Source organism: Corvus cornix, chromosome 17, assembly GCF_000738735.6.
Source record: "Corvus cornix cornix isolate S_Up_H32 chromosome 17, ASM73873v5, whole genome shotgun sequence".
NCBI lineage: Eukaryota > Metazoa > Chordata > Aves > Passeriformes > Corvidae > Corvus > Corvus cornix.
The window spans coordinates 10868487-10885998 of record NC_046346.1 but is presented as its reverse complement, the minus strand read 5'-3'; the positions used below and the strand labels follow the sequence as shown (position 1 = coordinate 10885998).

At 49.8% G+C, this 17512-nt stretch overlaps 1 protein-coding gene across 3 annotated transcripts in view; it reads right to left on the bottom strand.

Moving 5' to 3' along the window:
• Positions 1-15228, bottom strand: part of UAP1L1 (UDP-N-acetylglucosamine pyrophosphorylase 1 like 1) — a 40654-nt gene extending 25426 nt beyond the window's left edge. For 2 of the 3 annotated variants that reach the window (XM_039561566.1, XM_039561567.1), the window contains exons 1-8: positions 14861-15216; positions 7801-8005; positions 5966-6141; positions 4739-4911; positions 3741-3934; positions 2767-2907; positions 1034-1219; positions 222-288 (exon numbers count right to left, since the gene is read on the bottom strand). In XM_039561566.1, coding sequence (XP_039417500.1) covers positions 222-288; positions 1034-1219; positions 2767-2907; positions 3741-3934; positions 4739-4911; positions 5966-6141; positions 7801-8005; positions 14861-15137 — 1419 coding nt within the window. In that variant the 5' untranslated portion in view covers positions 15138-15216. Of the gene's footprint in view, positions 1-221; positions 289-1033; positions 1220-2766; positions 2908-3740; positions 3935-4738; positions 4912-5965; positions 6142-7800; positions 8006-14860 lie in introns of all 3 variants that reach the window. The other variant, XM_039561568.1, reaches the window with a different exon arrangement.
• Between the last annotated feature and the right edge of the window lie 2284 nt (positions 15229-17512).

Here is a 17512-nt window from a genome sequence, read left to right as displayed (position 1 = left end):
CGCAAATCTCATTTTACAGATGGCTAAAACTGAGAGTGAACAAACTGCTGAAGAGTAAACCATAATGGAACCACATTATGGTAACACAGAGCCCAAGTCCCTGTTTCCTTATCTTATCATTTTTCAGCAAGTCCAGGCTAAAGAAAACACCTGTGTTTGGAAGGAAATCAGATGTATACCTGCACACTCTTAAAAATGCCTCCATAGATAGTTATTCTCACCTCTCCAAAGTAAGACACTAATGGAGAAATCTCACACACAGCCGGAGGATCTTCAGTTCCTGAGAGACTAATGAAGAGAACACAGGATTAACTTCCTGCCATGCTTAAAAACCAGTGCAACTTCTTCAAAAGATTGTCCAGAATAGGATATCCAGAAGGATAAGACATTTGTTGTAGTCACACATTATGTGAAAACAAAGTGTGAAAATAAAAAGGAATTAGCAGGTCCCAAATGTTACTCAGCAAAACCAAAACACCACTTTATAGAGATTTTCAAATAAAATGAACAACTTGTGGGTTTATTGAACTATGAGTTGATGAAGTAATGGCCCCATGGAGTAAAAGCAGCTTCCCATTATATGTGATGCAGGAAGTATCTGTACTGGTAATCACTCTAACAGCCAATCCTTAAGCCCACCTGAGAATCCTGTTGGGGCCACAGTCAGAAAAGCTGTCAGGGCCTACAAATTAAAATTCCTTGCGTTGCTAAATCCAGAGTGATGGAAAAGGCTGCCCCTGTCTAAAAAGGTGCTATAGGAGGAGCCAACTCATTACCCCAAGAGCAGGGATCTGCCAGAGAGAATGCCCAGAGCCCTGTGTACTAACTACCTGGAGCACCCACAGTCATGAGAGGAGCAGGAGCTGTAATAGACATCAACCTGCATATCCAGAGAGGATCAAAAATCACGCTGAGCCACCCTGTGACTACACTAATGCCTGGTTTTGGAGAACCCAGCATGTGCCACTGGCCAGCTGGCACAGCTGAGCACTTCCAGCAGAGAAGCTGCAGAGAAGGTCACAGAGATTTATACCTGAGTTTTTCTGGTATCCTGCAACCATTTTCATCCACAAATCTGGCCCCAGCCTTGAGGGCCCAGCGGTAATGCTGGGCCAGGAGGGCTTGCCGAGCAGTGGTAGGAGTATCTTTGTCAGCTGTGTCTGCATTTTTTAGCGGTGAGAACTCCTCTTCTCTCAAAACTTCAAATGCCACAAAATTCCTATCAGGAAAGGGAAGAAAACAACGATCATGAAAACCAGAGCTAGTCATCAGCCCTGTTAATGCAACAACAACATTCACGGGGAAAGGCTCATCTATATTTTAGGGAGCAGCACCGTATGCAGCCTGAGGCAGTCAAGCCAAGGGAAGCCCCACTGCCCATCTGAAGAGCCAAGGAGTACCAGGGCTGTAGAATGGAAAAACACAAGAAGCCTTGTCTCTTTGGGAACATAATTACAGCCTTCCATCCCACCAGAGCTGTGCTCAGAGGAGAGAAAAAGAACAAGTTCTGCAGAGATGCCATAGAAACATCTTCAGGCAGTGGGTGGCTCCCAAACAAGACAGGTCAGAGCACAGCAGGACAGAGAGCACAGCATTGTCCAGAGCTTGGACACAGCACGAGCAGTGCACTCACTGCAGAGCACCCCACCATGCCCCAAGAAATGCCCCCTGCATGGGGGTCTGTAGGTAAGGACCAACTAAGGACACCAGTTCCCAGGGACAAACAAGCAACAAGGGAGGCCTCACAGGTGAATGTGAAGTACAGCTGTTTACCAGAAATGGGAATGCAAATTAAGAAGCGCCACAGCAACATCTGTGCATTTCTGCACTTCATGTGTGAAGCACAGCTGCCAAGGTGGTTTTGAGCCATTAAAAAAGCACAAGGAACCACTGCTTGCAAATGAGTCCTGTCACAGCTCAGAACTCAGCAGTGTTCCCATCACCGTGGTTTTGTCTTTAGTTCGATACTACTTTATTGAAGGCAGATCAGGAAACAGACTGGTTCAAACCTTGAGCTCTCTATTCTAAAGGAAATCACCTAAAAAGAGAAATACTATCCCCAAACAAAGATAATTCAGTTTGCCTGAGGTCTCTCCTTTCCATTTATTTAAGCCTAAAACACAATCTTCACTGCTGAACTTGAGACCTTGGAAAATACATTCTATAAGAACACTTATGCTTAATTGCTAAAATCCCACATTCCCTAGACACAAGCACCCCTGACTACGTATGTCACAGCACTCCCAACTATGTTGTAGAACTTGGAAAGTGAACACTGACAGTTCCCACAGCAACAGTAACTTGGCCCTATGGTGTTTAAGTAAAGAGTTTTCTGAGCACAAAGGGTGCGAGCTGAGCCCTGGCATAACAGCACCCAAAATTGTAACCAGAGCTGCAGTTGCCATGGCAGCCACAATGCTGAAAGACCCAATTTTTGCAAGTCTGAACACTCCAATATAGGCTTCATTGGCTTTGCACTCAATTTCCTTTTATTTTTCCCAGGCTGGCAGAGGCCAGGCCAGCCACCACATGCTCAGCAGGATGACCAGTCTGGGAGCAGGGTTGGCGCAAGCACTGAGTACCCTGCGAGCTCCCCTTACAGCCTGCAGCGTTACTGTTGGATTGGAGCTGGGTATAGATGCAACAACCTTCCTAACAAGCCACCCACAAACCATGTGCTCCCTGGGATGGGTTGTTTCAACCTACAGTCATTCAAACAAACACTGAGAAGGGGAGGAGAAAAGTAAAATGATGTCTGTCACTAACTTAGAGAACTGGAACACATCAAACACAAACTTCTCCAGCTTTATCCCGTTCGGTTTTAGTGGTTTTACCAGATTTCCCTCCTTGTCAATGTAGGGCACCTTCTTTATGGCTACATGATGCTTCAGCTGCGACTCCCATTTCCTGCAGAAGGAGAAGAAACCATTTTATTTAGTTCAAGCCCACTTAGAAAAAAAGCAATACACTTGAGGGAAAGCAGATAGCTCATTACTGCTCTGGGTCAACTCTCAACTGTTGTGGTGGTGTTGCTCCCTCCCAAGTGATAGGGGTCACATCCAGGAAACACTCTCCCGAGCAGAGCAGCCTGGCCACAGGCTCTCCCTGTACCACTGGGCCATGACAATCAGAAGAGAGGGAGAACTTTGCATCAAGCTGAAATTGCAGGCAGAGGTTACAAAAAAAAGAGGCAACCCAAATTGTTACCTGATTGGGATGAAAATGGGGCAGAGCAGATCCCTCACCCAAGGGTAATTCAAGCTCTTCAGGAAGGCTGTGCAGCTGCTCGCTGAATGCCCAGCATCACATCCCCATTCCCCCCAACACCACTGTGCAGAGTCTACCCGCAACTTCACCCTCTCTTGCAAACTCTCTTCTCCCAGGGGTTGGCATGGGTGACATTCCCACTGGAAATCCATGGGGTGAGGCTGCATCACTGACCACACTGCAGCCTGTACAGCTGCTCACCCTTGAAGGCCCAGGAAGATCATGCACTGGTATATCTCAATTGATTTAGTTACAGTGACCCTGGGAACCTCTTCCTTGGGTAGGGCCTGGAGAGCATGCTGGGGCTGTCAGAAAGGGGACACAGGTGTTTGGAACTGTTTGGAAGAGAGAGAAGGCAAAAGGCAACACAGGGTGGGTAACCATAACTGAAATTACAGAGTGGAAACAGGAACACCCACTCTTGGAGGCATTTCTGGGCTGCACAGCTACCTAGAAGGTCTGCTGGGACTTACTGGGCCACTGTTTCCAGGAACTCAACAGTGAAGAAGTGGTTACAGATATTGCCAGCACTGAACATTAGTCCCCCCTCAGGGCGCTGCTGCTGTGCAGTCTCTGGGCTGATCTCGCTGTACTCCACCACCTGGTACACCCCATCGACACAGCACACCACCCCAACAGGCTCCGTGGGGTAGGCCTTCTCCACTACCTGCAGCCACAGGACACAGGTTTATGACAAAGAGGAAGAAAATCCCAGGACTATTCCAACTCCCAAGTACAAACAATCCCACAGCAGTCCTCAGGGCTGTGCAAGGGGCACAGAGCAGTCTGGAAGCACATTTTCCCCAACAATTCAACATAAACCCCAGTACTCAACTGTTAATTGAACAGTTTCTCAGAAGACAAACCAGTTAAAAGCAATCAGCATCCTGGGGGGCAGTTTTCTTATCAAGGACTAGGATCTGGCATTAGAAGAAAGCTGTTTGCAGCTATGAGCCTTCAACTCCCCATTTGCCTGAACAGTGCTAATGACTCAAGTAACATAAATTTCTCTTCAGGCACCTGCTGCTTTAGGTTGACAAAATCCAGGCTGTTTCGGCATTCCCCATCTTCCACAGCAGAGCGTAAGAAATGCCTCCATTAGACTTAAAGGTGCATTTATAAAATGCAACCCAGTCCAGTATGGCTTCTAGACAGCCCAAGTGCCTTTGTAGAAAGGGGTGGGCATAGAGGGGAAGCAGTTCCAGGGTGTAGTTTCCTGTGCAGCTATAGTCCTTGCCCTAACTGAAGTTTATTTTCCACAATACTCTGGGAAGAACAGAGGACACCCATGGGTAGGGATTTGGAACACAGTGCAGGCAGCAAGCAGCTCTAAATCTGCTCAGAGTGAGCTGCTGATGGGCAAAGGGTTGAACACCCCAGGTCATGTAAGCTCCCCGCAGCCAGCAGCTTCCAAATGTCATCGGACCCAAACTCCCTGTGGGAAACCAGCCCAGTGGTAGCACTGCTTCACCTTTGCACCGCAGTCTGCCCCTTTGGAAATACAGAAACCTATGAAGACTGGATCTGCCATTTTCACGAGGATATTGTCCACACAATATACATGGACATACTGGATTCCACGCTGCTTCATATCATCCAAAATTTTATTATCCATCAAAGCACGGTATAAGCCACCATTGCCATCTATAATGCAAGAGAAAAGAGAAAGTCTTGGCTTATTAGTGACTTTGGGGTGGGTTTTTTTGTGTCTAACAGAGCAAAACCAGAAAGTACCAAACAAGCTTTCTTGAACAGAAGAGCAGGGAATGTTTTCTAGTCAAGAGCCAGTGCTACCAGATTTTATTTCCAGTTCTGCCACACAGTTCAGGGGAGTATGTTCCTCTCTTCACCCCAGCTCTCTCACTTGCAGAATGGGACCATGGGGACCAGCCTCACTGAGCAGCATTATGAGACTTTATGAAGGCTAGTGAGATCCTCAGAGGGAGAATACTAAAGGGCAAATCTATGCAGAGGGTGGGAAAAGTCTTTTACATTTCTCCTCCAGTGCAGGGCAAAAGCTTGTTTCTTCTCTTTCTTGGAGAAAGACTAAAATAAATCTTATTCTCTGTTTATCTTCCCCCCACAACTTCTCAATGCCTTTTTAAAGGCTTGAACTGCAGCTGCACAAAAGACACCTGCATGTTTATCACAGATCACCCATTTACAGTTCCTTCTTGGATGCCCTTATCAGCTCAGGAGAACCACTCTGCAGGTGCAACACAGTCCTAACAGGGCTGCCGTCACCAAGTCTCTTACCATGTCTAGGTTAAGAGAACATTACAAGGTGAGACATTGCTGTCATTTTGAAAAGAGTTAATCTTCTTGCTGCTCTTTTATCCATTTCCAGCTATCAGCCTTGAGCTCCTGACCTTCACCACGGGAGGCAGCACTCCAGAGACCTCATAGAGAGCTCTGCTGATGCACCTTTTTCCTACCCTGCAGCCACAGCACTCCTAATCCTACCAATACTCCTAGACTTGGATAAAAGACATGTGCTGTGGTCAAATCTCCAGCAAGAACTAAACAGAGCTATGCTCCTGATTACCAGCCTGAAACATTAGCAGCAGCTTTCCACATTAACTGGAAGCATGAACCCTGACCTCCAAAGCCTGCTCTGTGTGCCCAGCTCGCTGATGGCCCATAGCAACTATCAACACACATGACAGTACTACAGTATGGAAGAGCAAACAGCAGGTACCTGGAGCCATGGCAATTTTCCCCTTCTCCTCCAAGATGGCTTTCCCATCAAAGGTGACAGCAGGCAGCATCCTCTGTTCAAACATGATGACGTTGGATCTATCCAAGTTGAAGTAGTTGTGTTGTACAAAAAACTCTTCTGTCGGCCCCAGTGTGAACTCACTTGTCATGATGTACCTGGGCAGGAATAGGGGCTGGGCAATGAGAAAGAACAACACAAGCGAAAGGCAAAACTTCAAACTGAACACAAAAGAGAGGAATCCCAGGAGTGTGAAATGAGAGACACAGCAGCATCCTGTGGTGAGCAACTGCACACGAGAGCTCACCTCCAGAACTCATCCCCAGAACAGAAAGGCTGCAGGGGGTCCTATGACCACATCAGGGTATGATCTGATATGATATGCCAGGACAGAGGCAGAGCCTTGCCCTAAATGTGAACAACATCTGGGTATCTGGATAAGCTGGAAAACAAGACAAAGGGCAGAAAACAGCTTCATTTACTCTAGATTCAAACTGATGTTAAGTGTCTAAAGAAACCCTGACCAGCTCACTCCACCAGCACCTCTTCAGTGCCAAGGCAAACAGCAGTATTCCCATATGTTGGCTGCATGGTTTGTTTTTGTCTTAGGTTTTTCTATTTCCTCCTTTCCTTTCAGCTCCACATTGCTTCTGTCTCTTCCTCCATTATACTCCTTCACTACTGTCTAAAAGCCACCTTCATCATCTACCTGTCAAGGTCTTCAACAACTATCAGCACAGAATACAGGGTCCTCTGTCAGCATGACAGAGGAAACAACGCCTGGCACAGGAGAGCCTGGACCTCAATCCCCCATCCCCAGTTTACACCTCTGCAGCACAGCATAGCCTGGGCCCAGGTGTATTGGAGCAGCAAACTGCTTCAACTGCCTCCTCAGCTGTGGGAGGGGAACTGGAAACAGATGTGGCATCTTGCAAATAATTCATCCTGGCTTCCAGGAGCACCAGGGATGATGTATTTGCAATTCAGGTCCTGTATACAAGGCTTCAGGAAGAAGGACAATATGGACTCACCTTCCATAAGGAAACAATATATCAATAGACTTTGACTTCCAATTTGTAAAACAATGTGGCAACCTGAAGCCCTCAGACACCTGCTCTTTCACTGTGGAAACCTTGCCTCAGACCACACACTGATACCATAAGGGTATTTCTGCATAATCTTCACGGTCTAACAAAGAACATTTAGCAGAAAACATTTCCAGACACGTCTGCAGTGCCTTCCTCTCACCCACCACATCCCATAGGAAATTCACATTTTGCACTGTGCCCAGAGCTCATCTCTTTTGAAAGCCAGGAGCAGCCAGCAGAACTGGCAACTGTAAACAGTGACAGCAGGAGGTGGCCTAAACACAAAGCAAGAGGTTTTTTGCTGTGGCAGAGATTATGGACAAGGGTGGGAAGAGTGGCTCAGAAGGCAAGCTCTAGGTTGTCCTCCATGCAGGAACCTGAGAAAGCAGAAATGGATGAAATTTCTTGTAAAGCATCTGAAACCATCACTGAAAGGTGCTGTTGACAGTGTTGCCAGTAACTGCTTGGAAAGCCAGCAAGGTACAGCAGTTAGGGTTGTGGTCAGTGATGCAAAGGCAGCACTCAATCCCTCAGGTCTGCAGACATGGACCTGCCACCTCCCATCCCTCTGCACCCTCCTCCAGCCACTGGCATCGCAAATCCCACCAACAAAAGGCTCCCCCCGACCTGTCTCTGTACAGCACCCAGCTCAGTGCTTCTTGAAGACAACATGGGCAAGACTGGAATGCAAAGAGCCCTGCACTGCAGATCTGGCTCTGCGTCACCTACCAGGGAATGGCACACTTGCAGTGGTGTCTCTTGCCAGCAAGCTGCTCCACTTTGCGGATTCTTTCTGCTTGGATCTGATACAAGTTCTTGCCACTGGGCAACCCCACATTGTACATGCCTTTGGGATAGCTGACTCCCAGGCGGGTTCCTTGTCCTCCAGCCAGGAGCAGCACTGCCACCTTGTTCTGTGAGATCTGATGTAAACCTGAACAGGAAAAGAAGCCCAAGGGAACATAAGAACCTCCAAAGCAATCAACACCCCATGTTCTTCTCCTGAGCCTTTCTTCAGAGCTCAGGCAACAGCCAGAAGCTGCCAGTTCAATGCTGGCAGCTCAGAGAGAAATATGCCACTGCACACACAGGAGAAAATTCATTTCACCTCCTGGATGCAGCAGTTTCCTCATCTAAAGCAACAACTGGTGTGAAAACAGACAATAGCCATGAGCTGCAGCCTAGGAGATTCAAACTGGACATTAGGATACAAAGTCTTTACTAGGGAGGTAGTGCAGCACTGGAAAAGACATCCAGAGAGGGGGGAGATGTCCCCTAAGGTTTTCAAGGCTTACTTTGGTAAAGCTGTAGCTGCTCTGGCCTCGGGCTGTGTACAGTTCTGGTCCAAATGGGGGTTGGACTAGAGACCTCCAGAAGTCCCTTATCATTTCTACATCGCAAAGAAGCCAAGTCTCATTATCTTGAGTAAAGCATGAGCATTTCTGGAATCTGCCTTAAACAATTATCTGGACCTGTGCTCCAGTTTCAATAGAAGCTGAACAGAGCTGCAGTCAGGGCTAGTAACACAGCCAAGCCTGCAAGAGCTGCAACTTCCACAATCTAATTAAAACCAGCCTCAGTGCTCCTGACAAATCAGGGAAGTCCAGAATCTGGGGAAGAACCAGACACTCAGCTCACTCTCAGACTTTGGTCCCTGTCTTCTCCGAAGCCAGCATCACAATAATGACTGACAACTGTGAGAAAGATTTTTCATTAGGGAATACTTTGTGTTTCTCTGGGAATGCAAGGAGCACTGCCCATGTCAGAAGCCACATCTCTGCTGCAGTAGCTATCAGGGCCTTCTGCCACTGCACAGCACTGAACTGCCACCGCTCCTGCAGCCAAGGACAGCCTGTGGAGCACCCCAGCCTTCAGCAAACACCCCACATTAACCATAGCTGGGGCTAAAACACTCTTGATTTGGACTGAAAGATATGGGGACCAAAGAAATTGAATTAGAAGAAAAACAGGATTGGGTTTATGTTAATCTTTAAATAATTGGCTGTTTAAATGAACAGTAGAGCAAAAATACCAATTGCTGTTTTAACAACCCGGCTCGATTTTAATTCTGTTCAGAACTGCAGCTTTCAGCAATTTTTTCAGCAAAGACTTAAGTCATCCATGACATTGCAGTAACACGACTCCCCTTCCCAGGGTTACAAGTTTCAGTCTCACCACAGCAGTAACACAAATCTTTCCCTCTAAACACACCCCCTTCCAAAAAGGCTGGTAGCGTCCAGGCACACAGGGAGCTGGTTCCACAGCCATGGTTCTGCTGCAGAGCAGCCTCTGGGGTCACAGGGCCACAGGAGTGGAAGCTGGAAGCAACCTCTGGAGATCTTCAATCCTCCAAGTGGGATTAGGGGAGCTCCCTAAGGAGAAACCTGTGGGTGGAAATCTTGGGATTTCAAAGTTTCAGGAGTCCTTGGATAGCAGGGGAAGCTTGAATAGCTTTAAATTTCTAATGTAAAAGACATGGAGCATCTGGGTGAGCTGCATGGTGATGCAAATAAGACAACCAGCATTTCACAACCAGCATTTCACAACAAACCACAAGCAATAAACGGCTCCTTTGTGCCTCCACTGAGCTGCCCATGAGACTCAAAGTACAGAGCAGAGGGTCTCAGGCTCTCAGTGGTCCCATCACATGGGTTTTCCTGCGTGCTCAGCTGTTTGCCAGTGCAAGGCACCACTGCAGGAGAAGGGAAAGAGCTGAGTGGAGGGGCACCAGAGCATGGCCCCAGATCTCCTCGTGCCCTGGCTTGGGTGGTGCTGTTTCCCTACTGGGATCCAGCACAGAAAGAATTTATGGAGGGGGAAAAACAATCCTAAAAAAGTTGCCCTGTGGGACACTTCCAAACTGTTCTGCCCCATCCCTAGAAATGTTCAAGGCCAGGTTGGACAGGGCCCTGAGCAATCTCATCTAGTGGGTGGCATCCACACCCATGTCTTTAAAGTCCCTTCCAACCCAAAGCATTCTCTGATTCTATGAAATGGGCAATTAAAACATTTTAAAAAAATATTTTTCTTTAAAATTATCTAGAACTGAAACTGCTTGAGCTAAAGTATTTCACATCAATTTATACCAAAGCTACTTGAGGTCTGAGCTCAGCATTTGCTGGTTTCAGTTGCTGCAGCATGGGGAGTCCTGCTTTGGGGTGCAATTGAGATTCACCCACCAGCGGTACAAGTTGGGCACTTGCCCCGCTGCATCTCCCCCCTGCACTGCCAGGCTCACACCAACACACACACTCGGGTTCTGATGCAACAGACCACATCCCACAGACCCCAAATTAGAGGTTTCTACAAAGCAGCAGATTGTGACCAAGGGGATCATTCACCTGACACTCTGGAGTGAACACTGTATTGGGAAAGTCAAGGAGGCCCCCGCTTTGTCCCACAGCAGCAAGGAGCTACAATTCTCAGCCACAGCTCACAGATGCCACAGCTGGCATCACTCCACTGAAATGCAGATGCCCCAAAGGAGATAGCAGTTCTCAGAAGTTTTCCATGCAGTGACAAGGGGATGGGATCTGCCCAAGGGGGATTTGGCATCTCACACCCATCTCCTGGAGGAGCCTCTCACTGCAGGGACTGAAACCTCAACCTCATTGGGATAAACCCAAGCTCAAAGCAATATCACTGATAACATCAAGGATGTCACTTTTTCCACAATCCAGCAGACTGACAGGGCCATATTCCAGGAGGGCTCACCATGGGGCACATGAACAACCCAGAAAGGGGAATGCTTCCCATCATTTATGGCATTCTCAGTATTTATGGTACAACCCTACAACCCAGACAGTTTTTCCAAGTTCTGATCCTAGGTCACCAAACAAATAACTCCAAAAATCTGAGTAAGTAGCTCTGCTCTGACTTCCCAGCTGTAAAATTACCAATATTCACAACTAAAGTTCATAAGAACTGACTCATCTGGCTGCAATGGAAAGATCTATCCCCTTAAAAAAAATCCACCTTATTTTGTGCAGCATGTGAAATACAAACAGCTCAACTAAACCGAAAAAGTGTTGGCTGCTGAGATACCCACAAATGCTGCAGCCAGTCCTACTCTGCATAAAAAGTAAAATAACAAAAATAGATTTTGTAGGAGGAACAGACTGGTCTTGCAAGAATTCTCTTACTGAACAGCAGTCAGCAAGAGAAGAGTCCAAACTTTTCAACTCTGCAGAGCAGTCAGATAACCAGAATGGCTCATCAAACTCTGATGAAATGGGTACACCTCAGCCCATGGCCATGACTTAGATTTCATTAGTAGAACACTGACAGAATGTAAAAGTGCTTGTATGTGTGTTTGATTTATACCATCATCCCTAGGGCTGCCTGGAAAATGTGATTGTTAAATGTTGGCATTTAAGATCTGAAAGCAAATCTAACCAGGCAGTTTCGTTGTCTGAGAGACAATAATAGTAGTAGTAGTTTTTTAACTATTAAAAAATATCTCAGGTGTTCCCAAGACAAGTTTTGAGTTGTCTGTTTTGAGGTTCTTTTATCCATCATTTTTTATCATAGAAAAAGGGGGAGGGGAAAGGAGGAGACATCATTTCAGCTGTTCAGTCTTTGGAGGATGCAATGCAGGTGGCAGCTGTGGAGAGCTCAGACACCCACGGACAGAGCACAGAGCAGCTCAGCTCAGGGTGACAGTGACCCCACAGCCACAGGCTGTACCAGCCATGCAGACTCAGGGATACTGGGCAGCAGGTTGGGACAGCTCATCTGCTCCCACCCTGCTCAACACCACCAGCAGCTCACTGCAAACACAGGCCTTCCAGAGCTGCATCCCCTCAGGGACCCACGATCCCGCGAAGCCTGTGCCCACAACATGGGTTCCACTAGGAAATGCCATGCAGGGACGCTGCTGGTAACAAGGCCACGTCTGCAGGGACACACAGCAATGCCTGAGTTCAGCAGAACAAAGCCTTTGCTCCCAACTGCCCTCCTTAAACCAGATCATAAAAACAAATCAAAGGAAACAGAACATCTGTGTGTACCCCTTCTGGTAGAAATTCAGGCTGCCTGTAGGGCTGAGGTGGCCTGGAGCCATCAGACTTTAGGGCCAGGTGATTTGGGCACAGTGGCAGGATCCCAAACACACTAGACCTGGGCTGCTGCAGGCAGTGCTGGCAACCAGCAAGGCCAGCCCACACAGGCAGCCCAGCCTTCCCTTCCTTTCCGTGCTGCAGCCAGTGGCACAAGGCAGACACACCAGCTCCTCACTCGACAAGTGACCCAGCTTGATAAAGCTGTTAGTTTAACAGCAGCCCTGACCCAACCCCATGTGCCTCTAGGGCTCAAAGGGTCCCTTCCTCCTCACTGTGATGTCCTCAAACAGCCCTGCCAAGATGGACTTGGGGGTGTGTGTGGATGAGAACCTCAACATGCCCTGACCAAGTCCACTGGCACACAGAAAGCCCCTGTGCCCTGGGCTGATCTCACAAGGGGCAGCAGGTGAGGAGGAAATTCTCTGCCCTTCTCAGGTGAAACCCCACCTGCAGTGCTGCCTTCAGCTCTGAGGTTGTCAGCACAAAAAGGACATAGAGTTGCTGGAGTGGATCCAGAGGAGGCCATGGAGATGCTCCAAGGGCTGGAGCCCCTCTGCTCTGACGCCAGGCTGGGGGAGCTGGGGGCATTCACCTGGAGAAGAGAAGGCTCCAGAGAGACCTTAGAGCCCTTTCCAGTGCCTAAAGGGCCTAAGGAGAGCTGGAGAGGGACTTTGGACAATGGCCTGGAATGACAGAAAAAGGGGGAATGGCTTCACAATGACAGAGGCCATGGTTAGATGAGATATGATAGATTGTTAAGATAGATGAGAAATGCTTCCCTGAGAGGGTGGTGAGGCCCTGGCACAGGTTGCCCAGAGAAGCTGTGGCTGCCCCATCTCTGGAAATGTTCAAGAACAGGTTAGACAGGGCTTGGAGCAACCTGGTCTAGTGGAAGGTGTCTCTGCCCATGGCAGGGTGTTGGAATGAGATGGTTTTTAAGGTCCCTTCCAACCTAAACCATTCTGGGATTCTATGATTCACTGTACCAGCTTATGTTCCCTCCATCACCACTCAGCCCCATCAGTGCAGTCATTCACAGCAGAAAAGCTCCTCTGCCCTGTGAGCCCGATGCTTCTATTTCTTTTTCTGCTTGGAAAATTTGACTCCCCTGCCCACACATCCTCACCTCTTTACTGGCAAGGTTGGGTCAAAGCTGTGCAGCCAACTTGTCAAAATTTAGGCAAGTATTTCTACCAACCATAGGTGGGTTTTCCTGGCTTTTTTTTTTTAATTAAAATTATTTTTTAACAGGGCTATTATATTTTATAAAGAAAGATCCAAGACACATGCGAGCCCTTACAAATAAATAGGACTGTACACTTAGAAAAAAGCACAGGACATCCATGTAAGATTTACATGCTGTGGGAAGAGCACATCCAGCCACCATCTCTCCCATTACCCCTACCTTTCACACACCCGCATCTACCAGGCTCCAAAAACCACGGATTATGGACTTTCCTGGGCTTCCTTCATCCACTTTTCTCCCAGATCCCATCAGCCTTCTGCCACACATGACACAGCATGGATGGGGATCAGCACCTGAAACCGGCCTTTGCATCTGTTGGTGGGCTGGGAGCTCATCCTCCCACAAAGGCAGCTACCCAGTTCAGCAGCAATGAAACTCCCCCTGCTCCCACCCTCCCCAGGGACTCACAGAGTCATAGAATGGTTTGGCTTGTAAGGGACCTTAAAGACCATCTCCTTCCACCCCTGCCATGGGCAGGGATACATTCCACTAGACCAGTGCTCCAAGCCCTGTCCAATCTGGCCCTGAACACTTCCAGGGATGGGGCAGCCACAGCTTCTCTGGGCAGCCTGTGCCAGGGCCTCACCACCCTCACAGGGAACAATTTCTTCCGCATATCTCATCTAACCCTGCCCTCTGGCAGTGGGAAGCCATTCCCCCTTGTTCTATCACTCCAGGCCCTTGTCCAAAGTCCCTTTCCAGCTCTCTTGGAGCCCCTTTAAATCCTTTAGTATTACATATTTTTCATGACAGATACTGAAAACCATTTTGACAGAATAGCCCTATGCCCTCTAAACAGTATTGTCAGTGTCACGTCCATATGTTTTTTGAACACTTCCAGGGATGGTGACTCCACAACTGCCCTGGCAACCTGTGCCAATGCCTGACCACCCTGTGCCAATGCCTGACCACCCTTTCAGTGAAGAAATTTTCTCCAATACTCAAACTGAATCTCCTCTGACACAACTTGAGGATCTTTCCTCTTGTCCCATCGCTTGTTATGTGGGAGGAAAGACTGAGACCCACCTGGCTATCACCGACTGTCACGGAGTTGTAGAGATCTGATCCTACCGGGCACGGCCGCGGGGCCTCGGCTGCTGCATTTCATAACGCAGAGTGAAAACTCGGTGTCTCACCCAGTGTTCCCCGGGTCGAGGACACCGGCTGCCGGCGCTCGGGCCGGGTGTGGCCGTGACCCCGCTCTCTCCCTCCTTATCCAACCCGCCGTCCCTGCGGCTCCCACCCGCCGGCCGCCGGCCTCGGGAGCACGCGGTGCCGGGGCGGGAGCACGCGGTGCCGGGGCCGGACCACCCGGTGCCCCGCGGTGCCACCGCAAGAGGCGGCTCCTGCCCCGGGGCCCCGCCGGGCGCAGCCCCGCTCCCGCACCGCTGGGGCTCGGCGGAACGCGGCTGCCCCCGAACCCCCGCGCTGGACCCCGGCAGCCCCGGGACAGAAGAGACAGGCGGCCTCGCGGCCCGCTCACCTTCCGCCTCCCAGTGCTGCAGCGCGGCGGGGCCGCTGCGGCGGGCGCTGCCCAGCAGCTCGGCGGGGAGCGGCTCCATCCGGCCGTCCAGGCGCTCGGGCGGGCCGCGCTGGCGGGCCCCGGCCGCCGCCGCCAGCCGGCAGTGCTCGCCCAGCCCCGGCGGCAGCGCCGCCAGCAGCGCTCCGCGCTGCGCTGTGTCCAGCTCGGCCCAGAACCGCAGCAGATGGCCCTGTCCGCACCGCTCCAGCCGAGCCCGCACCTCCTCGGGCGGGTCCATGGCGTGGGAAGCCCAGTCTGAGCGGCACGGGACACGGCGGGACCGGGCCGGGCCGGGCCGGACCAGAGACGCTGTCCCGCCCCCCCGAACCCCTCCCCGCCGCCCGCGGATCACGAGGTTCCCGGAGCCGCCTCCCGGCTCGCCCCAGCCGCGGTCCCGCAGGGATTGCGGGTAGCGCGTGAACTGAGAAGTCAAGAACAGGAGAACACTATAAATCAAACTAAAATGCCAAAGAACAACTTTGTTTGAACTTTGTGCTCATGAGCATAGTAAAATCCTCGCCCACAGGCTGTGATTGCCCCTTACAGTAGCCATCCTGCCTGCAGTCAGAGCCCAGCTGGGTAGGAGAACATGAGAAGACAGGCAGCAGCTCAGACACAGCCACGTCTCTGCATGTGACTGGAGTCGGGGAAGCGAGACCCCATCCAGATGTGACCATCAGATCAGGAAGAATCCCTGAGAGTTGTCAAAGCTTCAGTTTCACATTCTGTTTCTTATTTTATGTGACTTGACACAGCTTCTGCTCCTAAGAGCCTTGGGGTTTTGAAACCTCCTTGCTCTGCTCCCCTTTACATGAAATCTCTCCCTGCTGTGGTGGCATCCCCTGTCTGCCCAGGTCCTTCCACACAGGTGGTGCCTACATAACCACCAGCCCTTATCCATCCGGAAAGGCCAGCAGAGAGGCAGGGGTGGGCCAGATCTGAATGGCAACTGGTGTTTCCCAGTAGCTTGAAGGAAGGAGAGCTGAATAACTGCATTGTTTATATAAAAACAGACATCTCTGTTTGTCAGAAGAGTCTGGGCTGGCCCCAAGATAAACTGTATAGTGAGAGAAAATAAACCCTCCCCTAAAAAAACACGAACCCCCCAAAAGTCTTTTCCAAGAATATCCAAAATCTCCCTAACTTCATCCACTGGGCCTGGAAATGTCAGTGTGGATGGAAACGCCAGTGTGTCTCAAAGCAGCTTGTCGAGGGCAGTTTGATACAGAAAACGCAGCAAGAGCAGAGCTGCCATCAGCAGTTTTGTCCCAACTCCCTGTGCTGGAGCAGGAAGCTCCACATGGACAGCAGCGAGAGTATTTCAGCTGAACTTGCAGGTACAGTAAACACCAGGAGCTGTGTCTGGTATCTCTGGTTCACTTTCCTGGTGGGATAGACTGGCTAGGCAGGGAGATTGGACAAAAGACATTAAGGTCGTTCTGATTTCCCCCTGTTATTCCTGTTCCACAAGGTCAGAGATGGGGGAGGAACCTAGAGGAAACCCCCTTTTTTTGTAGATCAAGCCTTTGCTGAGCATAATAGCCCACGTGCTGATGCTGCCAGAGCTGAGCAGCACCACAGTGACTGCCTTGTTTTTCGAGTAGGAAGGGAAGGGAAGCACTGGTTCCTTCTCCCCGTATCCTGAGCAGGTGCGAACCTGTTCAGTCAAACACAGCTAAGCCAAGCAGAGATCTCAAACAGGTAGGACAGGTCCCGGAAATTTCTGAAAAGGAATGAATTAAAGCAAAGCAGGCTGTGAACAGCTCAGCAGCAGCACAGAGAGCAGATGGAGCAGGACCTTGGTAGAGAAAAGCCCCCTAAGAGTCTCCAGAGGCTGCTGTGATTTACCTGGCAGCCTGGGGCTGGGAAGGCTGAGTGTCCATGGAGAAGAGGAGTGGCAAGAATGGAATGAGAAGCCAGAAGTAGGACCAAGGTGCTGAAGACACCTGGATGCAGTCTGACCTGGACAGGGAATCTGATGGCAAGGGGAGCATAGCAAGGGCCATGTGGGTGGGAGAGCTTGAGCCCCAAGTAGCTTCCACCCTCTTCCTTCGAAGCCAACTCAGAGCTAAAGGGAATCACCCCTGGTACATGGCACAAGGAGATGTCCATGACACAGGTAGTGTCACAACCTGAGCACTTGAACAGTGGTTCATCACCTTTCCTGACCATCACCCTTCTCCAGCAGGCTTGCTCCCTGACACTCCTCTCAGCATCATGAGCATCAGACCAGGGTGGGGGCTCTGAAGGTGCTGGCATGCGGCTGCCCAGAGCCCCTTGAGCAAGCTGAGGTGCCTGTGACATGGGAATCATGACACCAGGGCTTTGCAGTCTGCTGTGTTGCAATGGACTCTCTGGTCGAGGGGGTTTGCAGAGGATGCAGGACCTTGCACTAGGATTAACATGCTGCTGCATCTAACAGACGCAGCAAAGTTCCCTGTAAAGTAGAGAAACTCATTCTCTTACCAATGCCAGTGCATATTAAGTTTGTAAAAGACAAGATCCAAATCCTGTTTCTCTCACTTGTCAACACTGGTGGGTTTTTCCATCCTTTTTTCATGTCTTTGGTTCAACTGGGCTTCTACCCCATCTCCTGCTGTCTGGTGCCCACTG